The sequence below is a fragment of the Vigna unguiculata genome, chromosome 9, assembly GCF_037176805.1.
Source record: "Vigna unguiculata cultivar grain cowpea cultivar isolate G323 ecotype 2 chromosome 9, ASM3717680v1, whole genome shotgun sequence".
NCBI classification, from domain to species: Eukaryota; Viridiplantae; Streptophyta; class Magnoliopsida; order Fabales; family Fabaceae; genus Vigna; species Vigna unguiculata.
In genome coordinates this window covers 31601386-31621219 of record NC_140800.1, presented here as the reverse complement: position 1 = coordinate 31621219, position 19834 = coordinate 31601386, and the positions used below count along the sequence as shown (strand labels likewise).

Here is a 19834-nt window from a genome sequence, read left to right as displayed (position 1 = left end):
TTCTTAAATATAATTTAAAGTAACAAACTGAAAAATATTTTTAAATAAGTTTTAAAGACATTTTGGGACTTACAGTTGTTTTTAATAAAAACCATAAATAAGCAAAACTCCATAAATGCGTTTTATGATTATTAACTTCACTTAATGCAGGTGTTTAAAAAATCCAGAGCACTGCATTTCATTTCCAGAAAATTTTGTATATGATAAAGTCATAAAATACGTAACCTGAAATTGAAAAATATTTGGTATTTTTGTATAATAATGAAATTTCATTTGGTGTATCCTTTATAAAAGAAATAATTAAATATTGAATTGAATTATTATTGGTTAAAACTGTATAGGGTATCTTTTCATGTGGAAACCGAATATGTGCCCTGAGTCGAAGTGTAGTGAAACGTATAATTGACCCAACAACAATGTTGTCCACCACTCCCATTTCCTACAACGGGTGGTCCCTATTCTTCCAGTTGCCGGTATCATTACCCGTCAACTCACCAGCCAACTTATTAACCAACCGCTCCCTTCCTCGACACGTGTCAGTCGCAACTCCATTCGCTGCGGTTCGGTTCGGTTCGACTCAGCGCCCACGGCTTCGCTTCAGCTTCTTCTGCTTCCTTCGCTTCTTCGCCTTTACCCCCAAACTTTTTGGCCAAAATCATTATTACCAAAAAAACAGAATCATAATCAATTATAAAAATAACAACATCAAATACGGTTTCTCCCTCGGAAAATTCCACGTCCCATTTTTCTCGTATCACTGTTCTAGTCTGTTGCTGTCATCGAATCTCGAAGCAATGGAGCCTGCAAAACCCTAGCAACCTTCCGCCGCCTTTTCTCGCGCCTTAGCATGAGCGTTTTCTGTAAGTTTCCGTTTTAAATTAATCATTTCTTTAATTAATAATACCAACTTCGAAGCCTTTTCATGTTATTTGGAGGTAACGCTGTTTGGTTCAATTTGAGGGGCGCCTTACAGTTTTCAACATTTTAAAAATTTATCCTTATCACCAAGTTTTTTTTCTTCCCTGTAACTCTCTCTCTCTCTCTCTCTCTCTCTCTCTGTTTATTTCCCGGGAAAACTGGTGTTAGTTTTTTTTTTGGAATTTTCTGTACTTGTTGGGATTTGTTGTTGTTGTGGGATATGAGAAAAAAGTGAACTTGTTTTTTTGTTTGTTTTTGAATTGGTGCCCGTTCATGTTAAAGTTTTGGCTACTATTTAGATTTCTCTCCTGTTGTTGGGTGTTGTGAATTTTGGCCCCAAAGCGTTTGTACTATTGGTTTTTGTTTTTGAGCATGGATCACGAATACTTAGCGAGCTTAATTGACTTTGTGACAGTTGAACGGGGATTTGAATTTGGAAAAGCTTTCAGCTGGCTTCGGGCTAGTTGAGGGATAGTGCTCTGAGTGTGTCACAAATGGGTGAAGAGAGCCCGCGAGTTGGTGGGTTTTCTGCTGGTCTGGCTGTGATATTGAATGGTGAGGACGGTAAGAAAAATTTGCCAAAAACTCGGTTACTTTCTTGCTGTGACGATTTGGGTCAGCAATCGGTGGAGCGAACCCTTGAGTATGTATTTGGCCTCCCAAACAGATCACTCAATTCTTTGACTGGTCCGGTTGATCGTGGTTGTATTCACTCTGTCATTAGAAATGATTTCTCAAGATATAATGTGAAATTAAGTGATTCTTATAGTGAAAGTGATGGAGTTTGTTATATTAATGGTAAAAGTGGTAACGGGCCTGATATTATAGGCCTAGAAGAATCCAGCATCTGCGGTGATATTAAAGTTATCAAGTCACCTTTTCTTATAGAGAGCATGGCAATGTTCAGTAGTGCCAGGGCTAGTGCTTGTGTTTGGAAGGGAAAATGGATGTATGAAGTTATGTTGGAAACATCTGGCATACAGCAACTTGGTTGGGCCACTCTTTCTTGCCCTTTCACTGACCATAAAGGTGTTGGTGATGCCGATGATTCATATGCTTATGATGGGAGGCGAGTTAGCAAGTGGAACAAGGATGCTGAGACATATGGACAGTCATGGGTTGTTGGTGACATCATTGGATGTTGTATAGATTTAGATCGAGATGAAATATTATTCTACAGGAATGGTAATTCACTTGGGGTGGCATTCCAAGGAATTCGAAAAATGGGTCCTGGTTTTGGTTATTATCCAGCTGTTTCTCTTTCCCAGGGTGAAAGATGTGAGTTAAACTTTGGAGCTCGACCCTTTAAGTATCCAATTGAGGGCTACCTTCCTCTTCAGGCTCCCCCCTGTAAGAACTACTTTGTCACCCAATTGCTGCAATGCTGGTCAAGACTGTTGGACATGCATTCAGTGGAACGAGCTGATCATTCCCTAGTTCAGAAATTGAGAAGAGTGAAGAGGTTTGATTCATTGGAAGAAATTTTCCATCCTGCTTCTTATGCTATATGCGAGGAATTATTCTCCATACTTGAAGCAGATGTTGGGATCACAGAATATGTGGCTTGGGGTCCACTGTTGTCGTTCATGTTTGATGTTTTTGGTTTGCATGCACCCCATGATTACTCAAGCTTGGATAAAGTAGTTGAGGTTATGCTACAATTTGAAGGATCCCATGTGCTATTTAAACACATCCTAAATGCTCTTTCATTTGGTTGTAAAATAGCCTTATTAATTTTAACTGAATGTCCTTACTCTGGATCATATTCTCACCTTGCATTGGCATGTCATCTACTAAGACGAGAGGAACTTATGGTGCTTTGGTGGAAGTCACCCGATTTTGAATTCGTGTTTGAAGGTTTTCTTTCACAAAAGACTCCAAACAAACATGATCTCGACTTCATGATACCAACTGTTTGGTGGCCTGGTTCGTGTGAAGATGCATCTTATGAAGGTAACATGATGTTGACAACCACAGCTTTGTCTGAATCAGTCAACAAGGTAAATTCTTTCTCTCTTTGACCTAACTTCGGTTTTAGTTATTATGTCTGAATGAGAATGAATACCTCACTGTTTCTCTTGAACTTTGAAGAAGTAATAAGCAAACAATTTAACTGACAAGTATCTGTGTACAATAATTATGTATATTTTTCAACAAGGCATTGAAATTACTTAACCTGTTAAGTAAAATTATCTATTGCATTGTAATGGTTGATGGAGTAGGATGGTAATGAAAAGTAAGAGGAGAGTGTTAGAAGGAATTGTAAGAGTTGCATACGGTTTATTGTACCTTTCTGTGCCTAGATGAAGGTTTTCCTTCCTTTAGTAACATTTTTTCTCTCTCAATCGTAAGTCCTATATGGGTCAATGAGTGTAGGGGAATGTGCGTCAGTGTTCTGAGATCACTGCAAAAATGCTGTGATCTGTCATATGTACATGAAGTTGAATGAAAACGAGAGTAATTTTTTCTAAGTTTACTGGTGATTATGAGGTCAAATCTTATAAGCTGAATTCAATTCCCTCTTAATTTATACAAATTATCATGTGATCTAATTGGTGAATATGTGTGTTTTATGTTACTTCTCAAGATACAAGGTTGAGCAAAATATTTATTATGAAAGCCTTTTCAATTTCATTTCACAATATTCTTCTCCATCATAATTCTGCCAGACATGGCATTGGGATTGGGGATAAGCGGTATGGTAAATTAAGGCTATCTGAATTTTCTATAAAATAGAAGGAATTTTTCATTTACCTAATCTTTATTATCATTTGAGGGTAAAATTCTGTAACCTATTGTGCTATTGGATACTCCTTTCATTGTTTCGGACATTTCTGAGCATGCCTAGTTCAAATGTAGATTGAGGAGAAGCACAGGGACCTTTGTCGCTTAGTGATACAATTTATACCACCTACAAATCCTCCCCAGCTACCTGGAGCAGTATTTAGGACATTTTTACAGAGCCTTCTACTGAAGAACAGAGGAGCAGAACGAAATATTCCTCCTCCTGGAGTTTCTAGCAACTCGGTTCTTGTTTCTATTTACACAGTTGTACTCCATTTTTTATCCGAAGGATTTGCCTTGGGTGATATCTGTGGCTGGTTAAAGAGCTGCAAAACAGATGTTGGTTTCCTTCATAGAGGTGGTGAGCAAAGCTTTCCTGTTCATTTATTTCTTAAAAGTGATCCCCATAGAGCTGATATTTCCAGGCTTGGGGGATCCTATAGCCATTTATCAAAGCTACACCCAACATTTGATCATGAAATGGAAGTGATTCAATGGGATGAAGGTTGCATGGATAATGAAGAAACCAGGGTCACTCATTCAACCAGGCAGAAACCATGCTGTTGCTCTAGTTATGATTCTGATTTTACAAGGAACTTCAAGGTTCCTGCTAAATATCTGGCCAAAGGTTCTCGCGGTCATTGTAGCTCTATTCCAGAGAGACCTGCTCATGTCACTGCGGAATGCAGTGATGGGACTTTGAATGATGAGATAACTGATAAACCTAGCCCCAGTGATCAATCTGAACCTGAGTATGGTTACCGCCAAGTGCTCCATATGAAGTCTGTACCAAAGGATACTAATATCTCTACAGCTACACTACGAGAAGAAGAGCTACTTGATGCTTTGCTATGGTTGTATCATGTTGGTCTTGCTCCAAATTTTAAGCAGGTAATTTCATGCGTGCAAAATTTATTGTAATCTCAAGTTTTGACAGTGACCAGGATGGTTTTCTCTAAAATGCCTGAACTTTTCCTAAAGATTGAGAAAGATAAATATGTAAAGGAGTTGTGGCACGAAAAACTTGCTTCCAAATCAGCAATGACTAATGACACTCAATATCATTCAAAATGGGTCTAAAACTTATTTTATGACTTGGTGTGTGTTTGTATTTGTTTATTTTTGAGTCCTAAGTAGCTTATAATTAAAATCTTACTGAATGAACTTTTGAAAAGTAGAAGCAAATTTTCTCCCCAAATTAATCAAACTGGATATGCATTGAAGTCTTAAACGTACCTTTCCTTACCTAAATTAAACTCACATACGCCCACCTCCTTTGTCTTTGATTTCGCCTGTATGGAAAGAATTTAAATGGGGTACCTGTTTGCTGATAATTCATACCAGAAGTCAGTTAATGGTTGTTGGAAAGTTGCCTTAATTGCTGTCACTCCTAGCCTGCCTTAGTAATGGCTTCTTTCGGGGCTACTTAATTGTTGCCTCAAGGATGGGGGTTTAGTCCCACATTGACTTGTGACATGGCTAAAATAGAGCATATAAAGCTTGGACAATTCTCATCTTGTAATTCGGTTGTGGGGTTGAGTTAGGCTTTAAACCCAAATTCTATGTGGTATTGGAGTCTATTCTAGATTTATTGTAGGGTCACCTAGATTTGCGGTGCTTTTTAGGCCAATAGCTCTTGTCGTAGGGGCAGGGTTGGGAAGCTGCCTTACTTGTGGTCTATTTAGTGTGGCCTTAATTGCTGTCTCAGTGGTGGTGGTTTAATTCCATGTCAAATAAAACTTATAAAAGTTGAATAATCTTCGTCTTACATGTTGGTTTTATAGGATTGAGTTAGGTTCGTACCTCAAATTTTAATAATGATATTTTTGAACCATGAGGCGAGGCTAGTATCAAGTTATGAGCATGCTGAGATATCTTTATCCTCTTATACCTACTATCTCCATATATTATGGTGGGTATGAAAAGTTTTCTGAGCCTGATTTTCAGAAGACATTTTTCATCTCATGGTGAATTTTATGAAAAAGCATCCTACAAAATGTTTTTTTGGTAATATAAATTTGATTTTTCTTTACGCTGATATCCTAACCCAGAAGTAATCTTACTCTAGTGCCCAGCCTTGAATTTTGTTATATTCATCCTCATTTTAGGTGGTATAATTTTGAAATTTGTAACCACTATTGATTTTCAATATCATTTAAATTATACGGAATAAATGAAAAGAGATGTGAATTTTATTCTTCATATTTTTGTAGGCATCATACTACATGACTCATCAGACACAGTCAATTTCCCTTTTGGAGGAAACTGATAAGCAAATACGAGAGCGAGCTTGCAGTGAGCAATTGAAGCATTTGAAAGAAGTTCGAAATGGATATAGAGAAGAGGTTATTGATTGTGTTAGGCATTGTGCTTGGTAAGATGACCATGAGAGGTAGCACTTAGGCTTATTTGTCTCATTTTTTTATTCTTTCCCTTATAAGGTTTTTGTTTTTGAATTGGCATTCTACATCTTCCAAAAGGTATTAGGTTGAAATTTTGTTCTAATTTCTTATTATCTAATTGTTAATTTAATTTGATAACTTTCATTTGGATGACAACGGTGTGCAAGTGTTTTTTACTTTTTCAAAATTTGGGTGGTACTTATTCCTGTTATGTTAATAACGAAGGCACTGGTTGATTTAGTTTGTTAATAATCCATTTCCTTTCTCTTCACCACTTTATTTACATTTTTGGTTTATTGGATCCTTAGTTACAGAGTTAAACTAGTTCTGATAAAGAGAAAGTTGTTGAACATAACTTTGGAAGAATTTAAATATAGTTCTTATTTTGGAAACAGCAGGACTATGCTCTAAAAAATTATGTGTTTCTTTATTCTGTTTCATATGTGCATTCATGTTTCATGAAACTCTTGCTATGCCGAAGGTTCCAAGATGTACTTTATGGCTTGCAATAAATTGCATCAGTCTAAACTTTGTTGTCAGTTTGCTGTTTACTTTGAGAAACTCATTAGCTAATTTCAAAATTGTGTTTTGAGTTTCAGATTTTAAATTTTGTTGTTAATTATTGTAATCAATAATTCTTTATATTCTGATTGAAAGGTATCAGTGTTTTATGGATACCTCTGTTTCATTTGAAGTTGAACTGTAGAAATTTAGGAATTTATATTGTAATATATAATGTTCTGTTTCAGTCTAGCTTTCTGGATGCTTCTCAAATGCTAATATCCTTAGAAAAAAATCCTAGTATGTACATCGTTGATGTTTCTCTTACAGACTTGTTTTTTGGGTTGATTTCTTTCTTTACAGGTACCGCATCTCTTTATTTTCACGGTGGAAGCAGAGAGGAATGTATGCAATGTGCATGTGGGTTGTCCAGTTGCTACTGGTTCTTAGCAACATGGATTCAGTGTTTATATACATCCCTGAATATTATCTGGAAGCTTTGGTAAATAAGCACTTATCATTGATTTAGATTTAACGGCAGTTTTAATTTATTCAGTTGTAGAGTACAGAACATCTTCACTAGTTATTGAGTTTAATACCCTTTTTTGGGGTTTCCCGTTTCTTATGTGTCAAACATATTAGATTGGTTGTCTGACACGTTGTTCTGGGACTAAGAGGGAAAGAGTCATATTAGAAAAAACAAAAAAATTTAAATTTGGTTTGGTAGTCACACATTAACCTTGTTTAATTTGCATTATTTATTAAAATTTTTCTTATCATTCTTATAATCATATACAACTTATCTTAACATAAATATTTTCTCCTTCATACCCGTACAGGTTGATTGCTTTCATGTGTTGCGGAAAAGTGATCCCCCCTTTGTTCCATCCACAATTTTCATAAAGAGAGGACTTACTTCATTTGTATGCATCACCCTTTCAATCCCTTCTTCTCCTTTTTTCCTATTTATTATATAAATAAATTATACCTGATATTTGTTTCTTGATCTTTAGTAAATGACATTTGATTTTACAGAACTAATCAAATTTCTTAGAGTAAATTTTTGGACTTACATGATAATATATTAAAAGTACAGACTACTATGTAGGCACTTTTACATGTCTAATATAAAATAACACAGAACATCAAGACACTCCATGCACAGATGTGTGTGTAACAATTGAAGTTAATTATAAGCAACATAAAAAGATCTCAAATGAGAATCAAGATTTGTGTGTTCATCTTACTATTATAACGAGTCTTACAAACATGTGCTTAAGGGCTCGATGCTTGTAAACCTTGCATTTGGGTATTGGGTGACCTGAGAACTAGTGGATGAAAAAGTGATAGGAATTTCTGATAGGAAAAGTGAAGATGGACCAAGTGACATCGGTATAACTTACACCAACCATTTCACTATGAATAACAACTAACGCCAACTATTACACTAACAATAACTTCTTACAAAATATACTTTTTTCAATCCAACTTTTGGATTATAACCATATACTTGATTGTGTGTTAAAATTGATAAAAAAAATGAGCAATAAGAGGGTGGTCAAATGATTCATATTGATATGTATACCTTAAGAAGTATTTATCACGTTAATTTTGATGTATTTAAATAGGGCGTAAATAATTTTGGATCAATCTTTATTTTTGTAATCTATGTACAAGGAATTTTCAATCTAGTGGTGGGTTTTGAGAATAAATTTTTCAATCAAATACACACCGATTTGTTCTAAATTACACACACACACACACACACATAAGTGAACTCCTTATGTACAAGAGATAAAGCATCATACATGAATCTGAAAAATTCATGAACCTTTGTTTTTAATGCGGCTACTTCCCAGATAGATCAGTTTCAATCAGTGCTCCTCTCATGGGTTCTAAATCGTTCATTCATATTTTTTTACTAGGTCACCTTTGTAGTTACCCATTTCAATGATCCAAGAATATCAAGTGCAGATCTCAGGGACCTTCTTCTTCAGTCTATATCTGTCCTGGTGCAGTACAGGGAATATTTGGCTACCTTTGAGAGCAATGAGGCAGCCACCCAAAGGATGCCGAAGGCTTTATTATCAGCATTTGATAACAGATCTTGGATACCAGTGACGAACATACTCTTACGATTATGCAAGGGTTCTGGTTTCAGTTTTTCAAAGAATGGAGAATCATCTTCATCATCAGTTCTTTTTCAAGTATGTTAACAAACTCATTTTGGTACCGGGTAGTTTTTGCTTGGATCAATTTCTCATCATAAAGTTGCCCCCTTGACTCTTGATGCAATGCAGAGGTTGCTGAGGGAAGCTTGCATGAGTGATGAAGGATTGTTTTCATCTTTTCTAAACCGACTGTTCAATACGCTAAGCTGGACCATGACTGAATTTTCAGTTTCTGTTCGAGAAATGCAAGAAAAGTACCAGGTATGAATACATTTTTCCATCCTTCACTAAATTTGAATCTTGGTTTTAGGATCCTAAACCAGAAGAAGGGTCTTCTTCTTGTGGTTCTGAGTTAGAGTTCAGTAACAGTATTACATATTCTACATAGGTTCTGCGATTCCAGTTTCTTATGTGGTTACTTTTGTAGCTGGTCCTTTTTCTATTTTGGGTTCATTTCAAGTCATCGTGTGCATAAGATTGAAATGGTTTCTATAATTAGAATGATAGCTTGACTAATTCAGAGTTTGATATATCCATTCCAATAATATACTGTTGCAACACTTCTTACTCAGGTAATAGAGTTTCAGCAAAGGAAATGTTGTGTCATATTTGATCTTTCATGTAATCTTGCAAGGATTCTGGAGTTCTGCACTCGTGAGATTCCTCAAGCATTCCTGTCTGGACCAGACACTAACTTACGAAGGTTAACCGAGTTGGTTGTATTTATCCTAAATCACATTACTTCTGCTGCCGATGCTGAATTCTTTGACTTGTAAGTTTCAATCCCATGACTTCAGAAAACCCTGACTCTAAATACCATTTGAAAATAGGGAAAATTAGGTTTAGGGTTAATTCCCTTTGTGTAAAAAAAAAATATAGGATAATATATTTATAATGAAAAATAATAAAGAAAAATATGAACTAAGTTCAACTACACATAATATTGTAACTAACATAAAATATTGTAACTAATAATATCTTAACGATATGTAACAATTTAAAAATACCAGAACTTAATGTACCCCTTCCTCACGCACTGATATTGTTTCATGAGAAACTGATAGTCCAAGGTTCCTCGAGAATTTGGAATCAAATGAAAATATATTTTATCATTTGATTTTTAATGAGGCTGCCCTCTTTCTTATTTCTTTTCAGGTCCGTTAGACGGCATAGTCAATCTCCAGAAAAAATAAACCGAGGCATGATATTGGCCCCTCTAGTAGGGATCATCTTAAATTTATTGGATGCTACAAATTCTGAAGAATATCGAGAAAACAATGATCTTTTAGATGTTTTCGCAAGCATGGACTGTCCAGATACTGTTCAGTATGGATTCCAGTATCTTCTGGATTATAACTGGGTTAGTTGTTGCCACACTTAATCTATGTTCTTGATTCCCTGGTATTTGGAATGTAATGTTTTTCTTTCTGACGCGCGTTTTACCCAGTTTTTTTGAAAAATTTAATTTGATGCTATCTAATACTAAATTATGAATAAAGTCAACCATTAAAGTTCATTGATAGAAATCCGTCACAGTTTTGCAGATTTGCATTACAATATTAAAAGTTTATTTCTTGTGTCTATAATATAACCTAACAATTTCAAATGATAAATGAGCTGTCTAAAAGTTGGTAGTTCCTGTACATGTCACGATTTTAGTTTTCTCTTGATCTTTTGACACTACTGTTTGATTTTGTCAGGATGGATCCTTTCGAGGGGAAGCTTATGTAGCAAAATATGAGCAGCTAGAGAATTTTCTTAGTCTCCTTACTTGCCGCACAGTATTACCACATGGTAAAGTGGATAGTGTGGGAGATACAGATCTTGATGATAGGTTGTGCTGCATATGTTATGCATGTGAAGCAGATGCCCAAATTGCACCTTGTTCACACAAGTCTTGCTATGGCTGTATAACCAGGCACCTTTTGAACTGCCAGAGATGTTTCTTTTGCAACGCAACAGTGACAAGTGTTAGCAAAATTGGTTAGAAGATGGGCTAGGGAGCTTCTTTTTTGGTTGCTTGGTTCCTGGTGGAAGTCAGCCAGTCAGTAACTCATTATTTGCTTATTTGTGAACTTCATATATACAGAAATGGCTAGTAACTGTAAAGGAAAACAGAAAAGGAAGAAAGGGAGAAGAAAAAAAGAGGGGGCAGGGTGTAATCGGATAGGAGTTAATAGTTTTCTTGATGGGGAAGTGTTTCTTCATATGGACAGGGTAGTCGCCACAGGCGAATTAAGAATTTTGTAGGCTATGTTAGAGGGTATTATGTTGTAAATATGCGATGTAAATGATAGGCACAGATCATCCAAGTTTCTTTCTTTAGATTAGCTTCGAAGGTCGTGATGTCAAACTGTAGTAAAGCAAAATGGTTAGATGCATGGGGATTAATTTATAAAAAAACAGTAAAATTAATGTGGGTGAAAAAGTTCCTTGACAAATGTCATGTGAGGGTGTACGGGGATAAATTACAAAATTAATTACAAAATTACAAAATATATTAGAATTCTAAGGAACTAAAGTCAATTCAAATTTGAGCAAGAGAATTCAGAAATTTAGTTTCTTATATTTTAAACAAAATATAAAATCTTATGGATTTTCTTTTTGTATTCTAAACCATTCAACTTAAAGTTAATACTTTTATATTTTAACCCTCTTTATTATTGTCCGGAGCTTTTTGTGGAAATTATTAAATTATATATGGGTTCCACTCTTTCATTTAATAAATGTTAACTAATAATAAAAAGTGCGGAGTGTTTGGTATTTCTGTGTTTGATTCACGAGTCTTTTTCTTTTCCCTGTAGGGCGTAATCCATTTTTTAAGTTGGGCTTGTCCTAGACAATTCACCTCCTTCTTGGGGGCCCAAAAAGTACAGAAAGCGGTTCTGAGAGAAAGAACCAGTCTGGCTATGGTTGATTCATTGGTTGTATCGCTCTATGCTTCTCGCAGAGAGAAGAAATGCCGAGTGCTCTGCAATTCCAAGCTTCATGGCCACGCACTGTAGCTCCACTCACGAAGCACACTTTCGCCGCCAACGTGCACTCACACCGTAGTCTCTCATTCACGAAGCTCTCTTCCCTTCCCCAACCTTTCTGCTCCTTCACCGTACAACCCACACATAACACCTCCGCAGTGGGATCTCCGTCGCTCCAACACTGGAACCTCACCAGCCGCCACGTCACCGTTCTCAACGTCTTTGCCTGCGCGGTACCGTTCACGCTCTCCTTAAACAAACCTCATATGATCTCTTATCATTCTTCAATTAACGAAACCTGTGTTTATTGTCTCGTGCAGACGGCGGTATGTGCAACGTGGCTGTTTTTCTCCGCGATTCCCACGCTCCTGGTTTGTGTTCTCGATTTTCTGTTTGATTTTGCAAGGTCTTAGTTTCTGATCCTGGAATGTGATGCGATGTAAAGGCTTTCAAGAAAGCAGCGGAATCGATGGAGAAGCTGATGGATGCCACGAGGGAGGACCTTCCCAACACCATGGCCGCTATTCGATTATCCGGCATGGAAATCAGTGACTTAACCACAGAGCTCAGTGATATAGGGTAATTTTGTTATTTATCATTAAACTGTTAATCCCAATCAAGAAAACTCACATACATATCTGTTAAAACATCCCTGTTATTAAGCTTCATTACCATTAGCACCGCCATAAAACTCTTTTAACAACTTATAATCGTTTCAAAATTTCATGACCAGTGTAAAACTGAGAGCAAATGAGGACATGAACAACTCTTTGTAGCGATTTTTGTTAGCCTCATCCATATGTACTCATGTAATAGTTACTGAAACTTGAAATGAACAGCTGATTTAAATATATAGCATGTTACGGTAGTTCTAAGTCTAGGAAAGGTCTCAAATAAGTCTCTGACAGTGTAATTGATTAATAGCATTAGCCTAAATTAGAAAAACGTTTGATGTGATATTATTATTATTATTAATTAAATCTCAATATTTAAGGGAATAATTAGACATTGTAGAGATTATTTTAAAGCCTATCGTCTTAAATTTTAAGGGAATAAATTGGTGGTAGTTTAAGACTTGAAGTCAATTGTTTAAGCTTTTATTTGTTTATTTATTTTTCTTTCAATTTTTTTGTGTTGCTATTATAATGTTAATGCTACTTTCACTTGTGTGGGGTGGTATAGCCAAGAGATTACTCAAGGTGTTCGAAGCTCAACTCGTGCAGTTCGCTTGGCGGAGGAGAGGCTTCGCCGTTTGACTACTATGCCTTCTTCAGGTTACGTACCAATCATGACTGTTTAAGTTAGGTTCCTGTGATTTTAGTTTTTTTGTCGGGCAAACAAAGCAGTTTTACTCCATGTTTTTCACTTTGTTATAGCTTCATTGCAGGGAAAGATCAATTCGAAAGTCGAGGATAGTGATGAGCCTGCGGTGGCCAGAACAGCAAGGGGCGTGAGAGAGGGTCTTGTCAAGGGCCGCGCTATGTTGCAAATGTTTTTCACGCTCACCCAATTTTCAAGGTTTGCTCTCAAATTTATCTCTGGTCGTAGAAAATTGTCAAGCTAGCATCTTGCCTTGGAAACCAACATCACTGTACACTGGTTTTATCTTCGGAAAAAAATAGCTTTGATACACTTACACTTATTTGACACATGTATTCTTACTCTCCCATTAATAAAACAATATCAAATGAGTGTAGGTTGTGTCAACCGACCGGTGTCCTTTATCTTCTACTTGTTCATGGATGGTTTTGTTATACACTTTTTCCATTCGCTAGTTACACATTGCAATACAAACGTTTCTCTGTATTGCGGGGAGGTGACCACCAAATGCGACCATGTGGTGGTGACCTATTTCTGGTGTCGACTTCATCCTTGTTATTATATGTTAAATCACCTTCGATCGACCCTTATCAGTTAAATAAAATATATATCGGGAAGTATGAGTTCTGCAAATAAACTAATCTAAATAATATAACTGGATCATTGGTCATCGCGCTTATTACTGTTTCGTGTTCGGTGTCGTAAGACGAGGTGAATAGTCAACTTAAAGAAGCCAAATATGTGGTAATTGAAAATGAAACATATTTAACCCGAGAAAGTAAATCATGGGAAAGATAAACAATAGCAGTGTCAAGGTAGCACCATTCTTGAAATAAACGTAAGGTTGCTGTAATTGGTGGTTGGAAAGGAAAAGTTTTTGTAGCGTTTGTTAGGTTCTGTTCGAGCAAGTACAAAAAAGCCTTGTATTGATTCCTGCAAGCAACCGCTTTAAGGTCGTTGATTTTGCGTCATTATTAGGAAATATATTGATCTCTCAATATCATCTATCCCCTTGGGTTGATTTCAATATTTTTAATAATTATAGAAATGACCTCATTATAGAGATGGACTTATTAAGTGATTTGACTTTAAAAAGAAATATTATTGAGTGATTTACAAAGATAATATACAAAATCAAACCGAGCCGGTCTAAATAATTAAAGAACTAATTATGCCAATGAAATTAAGGGGCTAAGTACAAATCAAGCAAAGAAGCCTCAGCTGTCACAATTCTGAAAGCATTAAGGCATTAAGTACACCTTGTTCTATTATGAATTAGCATGGATGGTATCAATTCCATGGTGAGACTCTTCCTCTCAGCACTTCCTACCTATTATCTCGCTCTGCTCTTTGATTATTTCCCTAGTTTTATTTTTTATTTTATTTCACTAGTTTAGTAGTGTGTAGCGTTATATCTTACATGTACCTTTGTTCTTCAAATAAGTCAAAAAAGCGTATAAAGTTATTTGTTAATTGTTTAACATCGGATGCATGTAAATGGTAGTAGTATCACCTTTGTGTTGTAACAATAAAAATTGGGTTTGAACGTCCACACCTCCTATATGTATATTTTTTTTAGAATTTGTGATTCATGTGATTGATATATTTTTTTAATAAAGTAAAATAAGATTATTATTTTTCATTTATAATAAAAATAATATATTATTATAATTAATATCATTTATTTATATATAAATTCAAGAAATCGATTTCCTCCTCTCCCATTCCTAATGCATATAACATCACCTATCATGCAAACTTACATCGGTTTCATAATCAATTTCCTCAGTCACTCACAATATACGAGTATCAATTTCCTCACTCACTCACAACATACGAGAATCAATTTCCTAACCGATTATCTCATTTCAACACACAAGTAAAAGCCAAAAAAATAAAAATAAATAAAGTCTGGACACGTGAAATCATGACGCACGTGAGAAGAATATAATGATAAAATAGCAGTCCATCTCTGCAAATCCCCTCCAAAGTGACAAGAATGGATGAGTAGCGTTAATCGCTTCAAAGAGAAAATCACAGAAACGAACATAGCAATAATCTTATACACCATGCACCGTGACACTGTAGCTGACTCTATGATACGTCTATTCGGGAACGGTGTATTGTGGATTCTCAATTTTACTTTAGGCTCTATGCTATAATTTATACACACACGTCTGGGAATATACATGATGTATGAAATTATACTAAAAAATATACAGGTGTTTTTTTTGGCAGGTATAAAAACAAATTTTTAAATAGGCTCGAAAATATTTTCATGCTTAATGCCCTTTTTATGAAAACATTCTCTTAAAAATGATTGATTCTTAAGAATATGAAATGCTTATTTTTGCGTTAACTTTTGTAGTGTGATCTGAGTATTCGCTTTCTCGTAAAAATGAAATTTGCATTTCATTATTATTATAATTATTTATCTCTACTTCATACTTAATATATTATTATATCTCGAAACAAAAATCTCCATTACATTTGTATAAATAAAATTATATGCATAGATTTTTTACTTGTTAAGGTATTAGTACCCTTTTAATTTTTTGCGGCTGAATGAAATAGTGAATATAACTTTATTATGAAAATCCTTAGTGAATTCAGTACCTGTTATTCGTTAAAAAACATATGTGAAGCTTTTCTAAATTTTTAGTTTCGTCAAATTTCTCTGAATAAAAATCGCGAAAAGTAAAAAAGGTTATTTATTTTTATTACAAGTAAATGATGTGCATAGTTTATTTTTGTGGACGATATCAATAATAATGTACTTGTTTAAACTTATAAGTTTTTTTTTTGAGACAATCAAATTTAATTTAAAAAAAAAAACATGTTTTTCTTCTAAAAATAAACATATTAAATAGCAACACCAGAAAAATAGAAATCCACAAACTTAACTAAAAACATATTTATTCTAAAAATAGTCACAATCAAGCCAACCTAATAAAGTGGTGGGCTTATGACCTGTTAGTATTAAATTGCTTGCAATTATTCCCACAACTATGAATATAATCACCATTGTTTTTTCAATAAATAAATTAAGGGGCGGTATCTAGATCAGATATTGCGTGCGTAAGGGACCTTTTTTTTTTCTTTACCCAATTATTGACGGTGTTAGTTTGTTAAATTAAGCACGAATGATTATGCTACAAGACAGAATAAAATCTACAGGGCAACAAGAGAATTGATTTAGAAATTGTTAATAATGATGAGAATGACATAATTTCTATAATCAGCTCTGTTTTCTTTTTCTTCTCGTTCTTGTTGAAGGTGCATCAGATGAAGAATCCAGGCCAAAACATTTGAGAAATGCTACCGAGGCTAACTGAAAATAATGGCATGGCTGAAAATACAGTGATGATGAATCTGAATCTGAATCCTCTTCCTCTACAATCTCTTCTTCTTCCATCCTCATGCTTGCACCACTTGTTATTTCTCCTTTTATAACTACATTCTCTCCACCCTGTCAAAACATCCTCAAAGTTACTACAAATGCCTTCTTAGTTCAACTATTTCTATTCATAATCAACTCTTAATTTTGCATTTTAAGACAAATATATAGATATAAGAAAAAGTACAACAACAACAATAAAAGTATATAAAAATTTAATACGAAATGATTTGTTCCACATTGTTTTGAGAAAATTGGGTGAACTATTTATGTATAGCATAAACTTTATTTGACCCTTCCTTGCCTAATGTACTCTGAGAAGAAAAGTATATAATGTTGGTCAACATAGGCTCACACACAGGACTAGCTAACAAAAAAACAGCAATCGACCACATAAAAGCGGTGGTTTCTTATCAAATCAAATGTTGAAATGATAAATACAACAATTCAAACAAAATTAGAATTTCACATAAGCTACCGTGTAATATTGGTGAACACTAATTATATTACTAGAAAACATATCGATTTTCACTTTCTCCTACCCTTGTTTCTTCTTATTATTAGAAACATTTCTTCCAGACCGGCAACAAACTTCTCTTATCTCTTACAACAAATAAACCCCAAAATCAAACATTTCATGCCCAGAATAGCAAATATTAAATGCAGCACGCCTGGAACAAAATTACCATAACCATTTTCTGATACCAACCTAAGGAAAACATAAAATGACTCAAATCTACACGAAGAAAAGCTGGATTACACCGTGTCCTATAAGATGAGCACAAGTTTGTGTAACAAAGCAATTTTTTTCTCTACCAGTTAAACGATGCAACATGGTCCAATTTAGGGGCAAAAACATACACACACACACAAACTAGTCAACAAAATTGGGGCAGTTGATAATAAACGAATTCGATTTTCGGTAAAGATATGATCTTGGTGGATCCTAGACTCACCCAGTTCATCTAAACTTCTTTTTTTAAAATAAAATAAAAGAAAAACAGATCTACATTTTACCTTGGTTACAGGATTCTAAAAACCAACCTCAAAGAACGAACAAAAAGAAAAAGAAGAAGAAGAGAAAGAATAAGAGTTCCAAAACATTCCATAAAGTTTTGAGCTTTACTAAGCAATCAACCAGGAACAATAAACATGTTGAAATTAACAAAAGAACAAAAAATACAAATGCGTGGACCTTTTTCCTTGGAGTAAAAGCGAAAATTAAAATATAAAACTTGAATTTGGTAAGAGAGAAAAGATGGGTTACCTGCAGCAACCGGTGTTGAAGAGTGGTCGTTGAATGAGAGGGCGATGAATCGTGAATAGCCTGCGGTAATTCAATCTGCTGAATAGCATCGAAGAGGAAGAAATTGGAAGAGGTCGACGAAGCAGTGGTGTCGGCGGCGACGAGGTTGTCGCCGGGATCCAAAGGGAAGACGACAAAGAAAAAGAGAAGTGCAAAGAGGAGAAGAAGAACAAGTAGCTGAGTAAAAATCAGGCATGGAATTGCGTTGCTCTCTACGGTGAGTTCTTCCTCACCAAATCCCAACATGTTAAATCTGGGAACATGGGGTTTTGATGATCAAAGCGAGAGAGAGAAACCAAAGATAAAAGCTCCAATTGCAACTGTCACAACGTTTAAAGAACAAATTAAGACATCAGGAATGAACCAAACGACGTCGCAGTGGCGCTTCCATTGTCTCCGCGAAGGAAAAGAAAACTACGAAGTCAATAAAAAATAAAGAACGAGGGGCGCGTTCATCACGCGCTTCTCGACGGTTCTTTGAGAGAATGAGAAAGTTTTGAAGACGGTGTGGTTTAAAAATGAAGTTAATTTACGACTGGATTTTGTTTTAAAAAGCATGCATGTGTGGGTGAGAACCGGGGACAGTGATGCATATGTTCTAAATTTAAAAAATATAACACTGTTTAGATTCTTAATTTTGTAATGCTAGATAATTATTACGTCAATTACATTTAGATAACAAATTTATTAATAGGATTTTCATCATTATTTTTTGTTAGTTTAAAACTTTTACAGCTACAATCAAATGTTATTTGCGATGTAAACTAACTAACATAAAATATTTTATTACTAATATTGTTTAAATAGAAAATGCAAAGTATATAATTATAAAATAAAAATGTAAGTATTTATGATATGTAAAAAATATATATTATTATTCAAAAGTATCATATAGAGATAAATGCCTCGGTAAATTATAATTTTTTAATTAAAATATAATGTTAAAGTGTATTATTAAATAAAAGGTGAAATTCAGTTATTTTATTTATATTAAATAATAAATATATATCACTTATTTGAATCAAATGCCTAAAATTCTAATTACCCCTAAATTAAAATTTTTGTTACTTTAATTATCTTAACTAACATTTTACTTTTAATCTAATCATTATTAAAGATAAGGAATAAAAAAGAATAATAGACAAATGATAAATAACTTTACTGAAATGTGGAAATTTATGACTTATTTGAAATCCAATAGAACAATAACATAATTTTACAAATTTAAAAGTATAAAAAAAAAGTTTGGTAACAAAAATAGAATATGGACTATAATCTGAATTAGTTGGCCAATAAAAGGTGGGTCATAAAAAGTGGCTCGGGGACTTAGGAACTATCTTTGCTGGTTCGTCCTAGTATAAATAAAAACATATTTAAACTAATAAAATCCAAGCGAACTAAATAAATATTAGATTAATTTCTATTAGTGTGGAGAGTGACCCACATAAATAAAATATGAAAAGAAAAATCACTTTTAAAATGTATATTTTATAATATTTTGTATTTTTTTCTCCCATGAGATATATCATTTATTGTAAAATTCAAATAAATTAAATAAATAAAAGATTAATATTTACTAGTAAGTGTTTTTATAATAGAAGTTGTCTTGTCTTGGTTTATTATTAATTAAGATTGTTATAAATTTATGAACTAATTTACTTCATCGATTGTAACTTTTAGTATAAGGTTGAATTGAAAAAATTATACTTTTTCGACGTAGACAAAATTGAATTCTAATCACTTAATTCGTTGGTTAAGCAGGATGGAATCGAGTAAATTTTGTAATTTATTACTAGTTTTTTTTCTTTTATAATTTTGTTATCACTTCATTATTATAATTATTATTTATTTTTAATTACCTAGACGATACTTTAATTTTTATTTATTATATCTATAATATAATTTACTGATCGTAAGTAATGTTTAGTAAAACACGTTAATGTTTTGATTATTCACGTAATTTATTATTATTATTTAACTTAATTCATTATTATAGAGTGAATCACCTTACCTTAAACGAGTTAATCCACTTAATTTACCAATCAACAAGTTGAAGGAAT

At 34.2% G+C, this 19834-nt stretch overlaps 3 protein-coding genes across 4 annotated transcripts; 2 read left to right on the top strand and 1 right to left on the bottom strand.

Moving 5' to 3' along the window:
* The first annotated feature begins 539 nt into the window (after nt 1–539).
* LOC114163836 (E3 ubiquitin-protein ligase RKP) lies at nt 540–11721 on the top strand. Of its 2 annotated transcripts, XR_014984327.1 has the most exons (12): nt 540–860; nt 1334–2918; nt 3778–4593; nt 5916–6076; nt 6969–7107; nt 7445–7528; nt 8531–8812; nt 8906–9037; nt 9349–9548; nt 9932–10136; nt 10477–10820; nt 11581–11721. XR_014984327.1 is itself a non-coding variant. In XM_028048189.2 (11 exons), exons 2-11 carry the CDS (start codon nt 1413–1415, stop codon nt 10762–10764), a joined length of 3813 nt encoding a protein of 1270 aa, XP_027903990.1. In that variant the 5' UTR covers nt 541–860; nt 1334–1412; the 3' UTR covers nt 10765–11204. The 2 variants fall into 2 exon arrangements, 1 of the variants encoding a protein (XP_027903990.1); XM_028048189.2 differs by lacking the exon at nt 11581–11721 and having other exon boundaries at nt 541–860; nt 10477–11204.
* A 6-nt stretch (nt 11722–11727) lies between these two features.
* LOC114163837 (uncharacterized) lies at nt 11728–13458 on the top strand. Its single transcript, XM_028048191.2, has 5 exons — nt 11728–11984; nt 12072–12122; nt 12197–12330; nt 12934–13025; nt 13128–13458. The coding sequence occupies exons 1-5, from the start codon at nt 11736–11738 to the stop codon at nt 13313–13315; spliced, it is 714 nt and encodes a 237-aa protein (XP_027903992.2). The 5' UTR covers nt 11728–11735; the 3' UTR covers nt 13316–13458.
* Nucleotides 13459–16243: 2785 nt separating this feature from the next.
* LOC114163838 (uncharacterized) lies at nt 16244–18280 on the bottom strand. The gene is made up of 2 exons (XM_028048193.2): nt 17736–18280; nt 16244–16540 (listed from the first exon to the last, which is right to left on the bottom strand). The coding sequence occupies exons 1-2, from the start codon at nt 18018–18020 to the stop codon at nt 16310–16312; spliced, it is 516 nt and encodes a 171-aa protein (XP_027903994.1). The 5' UTR covers nt 18021–18280; the 3' UTR covers nt 16244–16309.
* Between the last annotated feature and the right edge of the window lie 1554 nt (nt 18281–19834).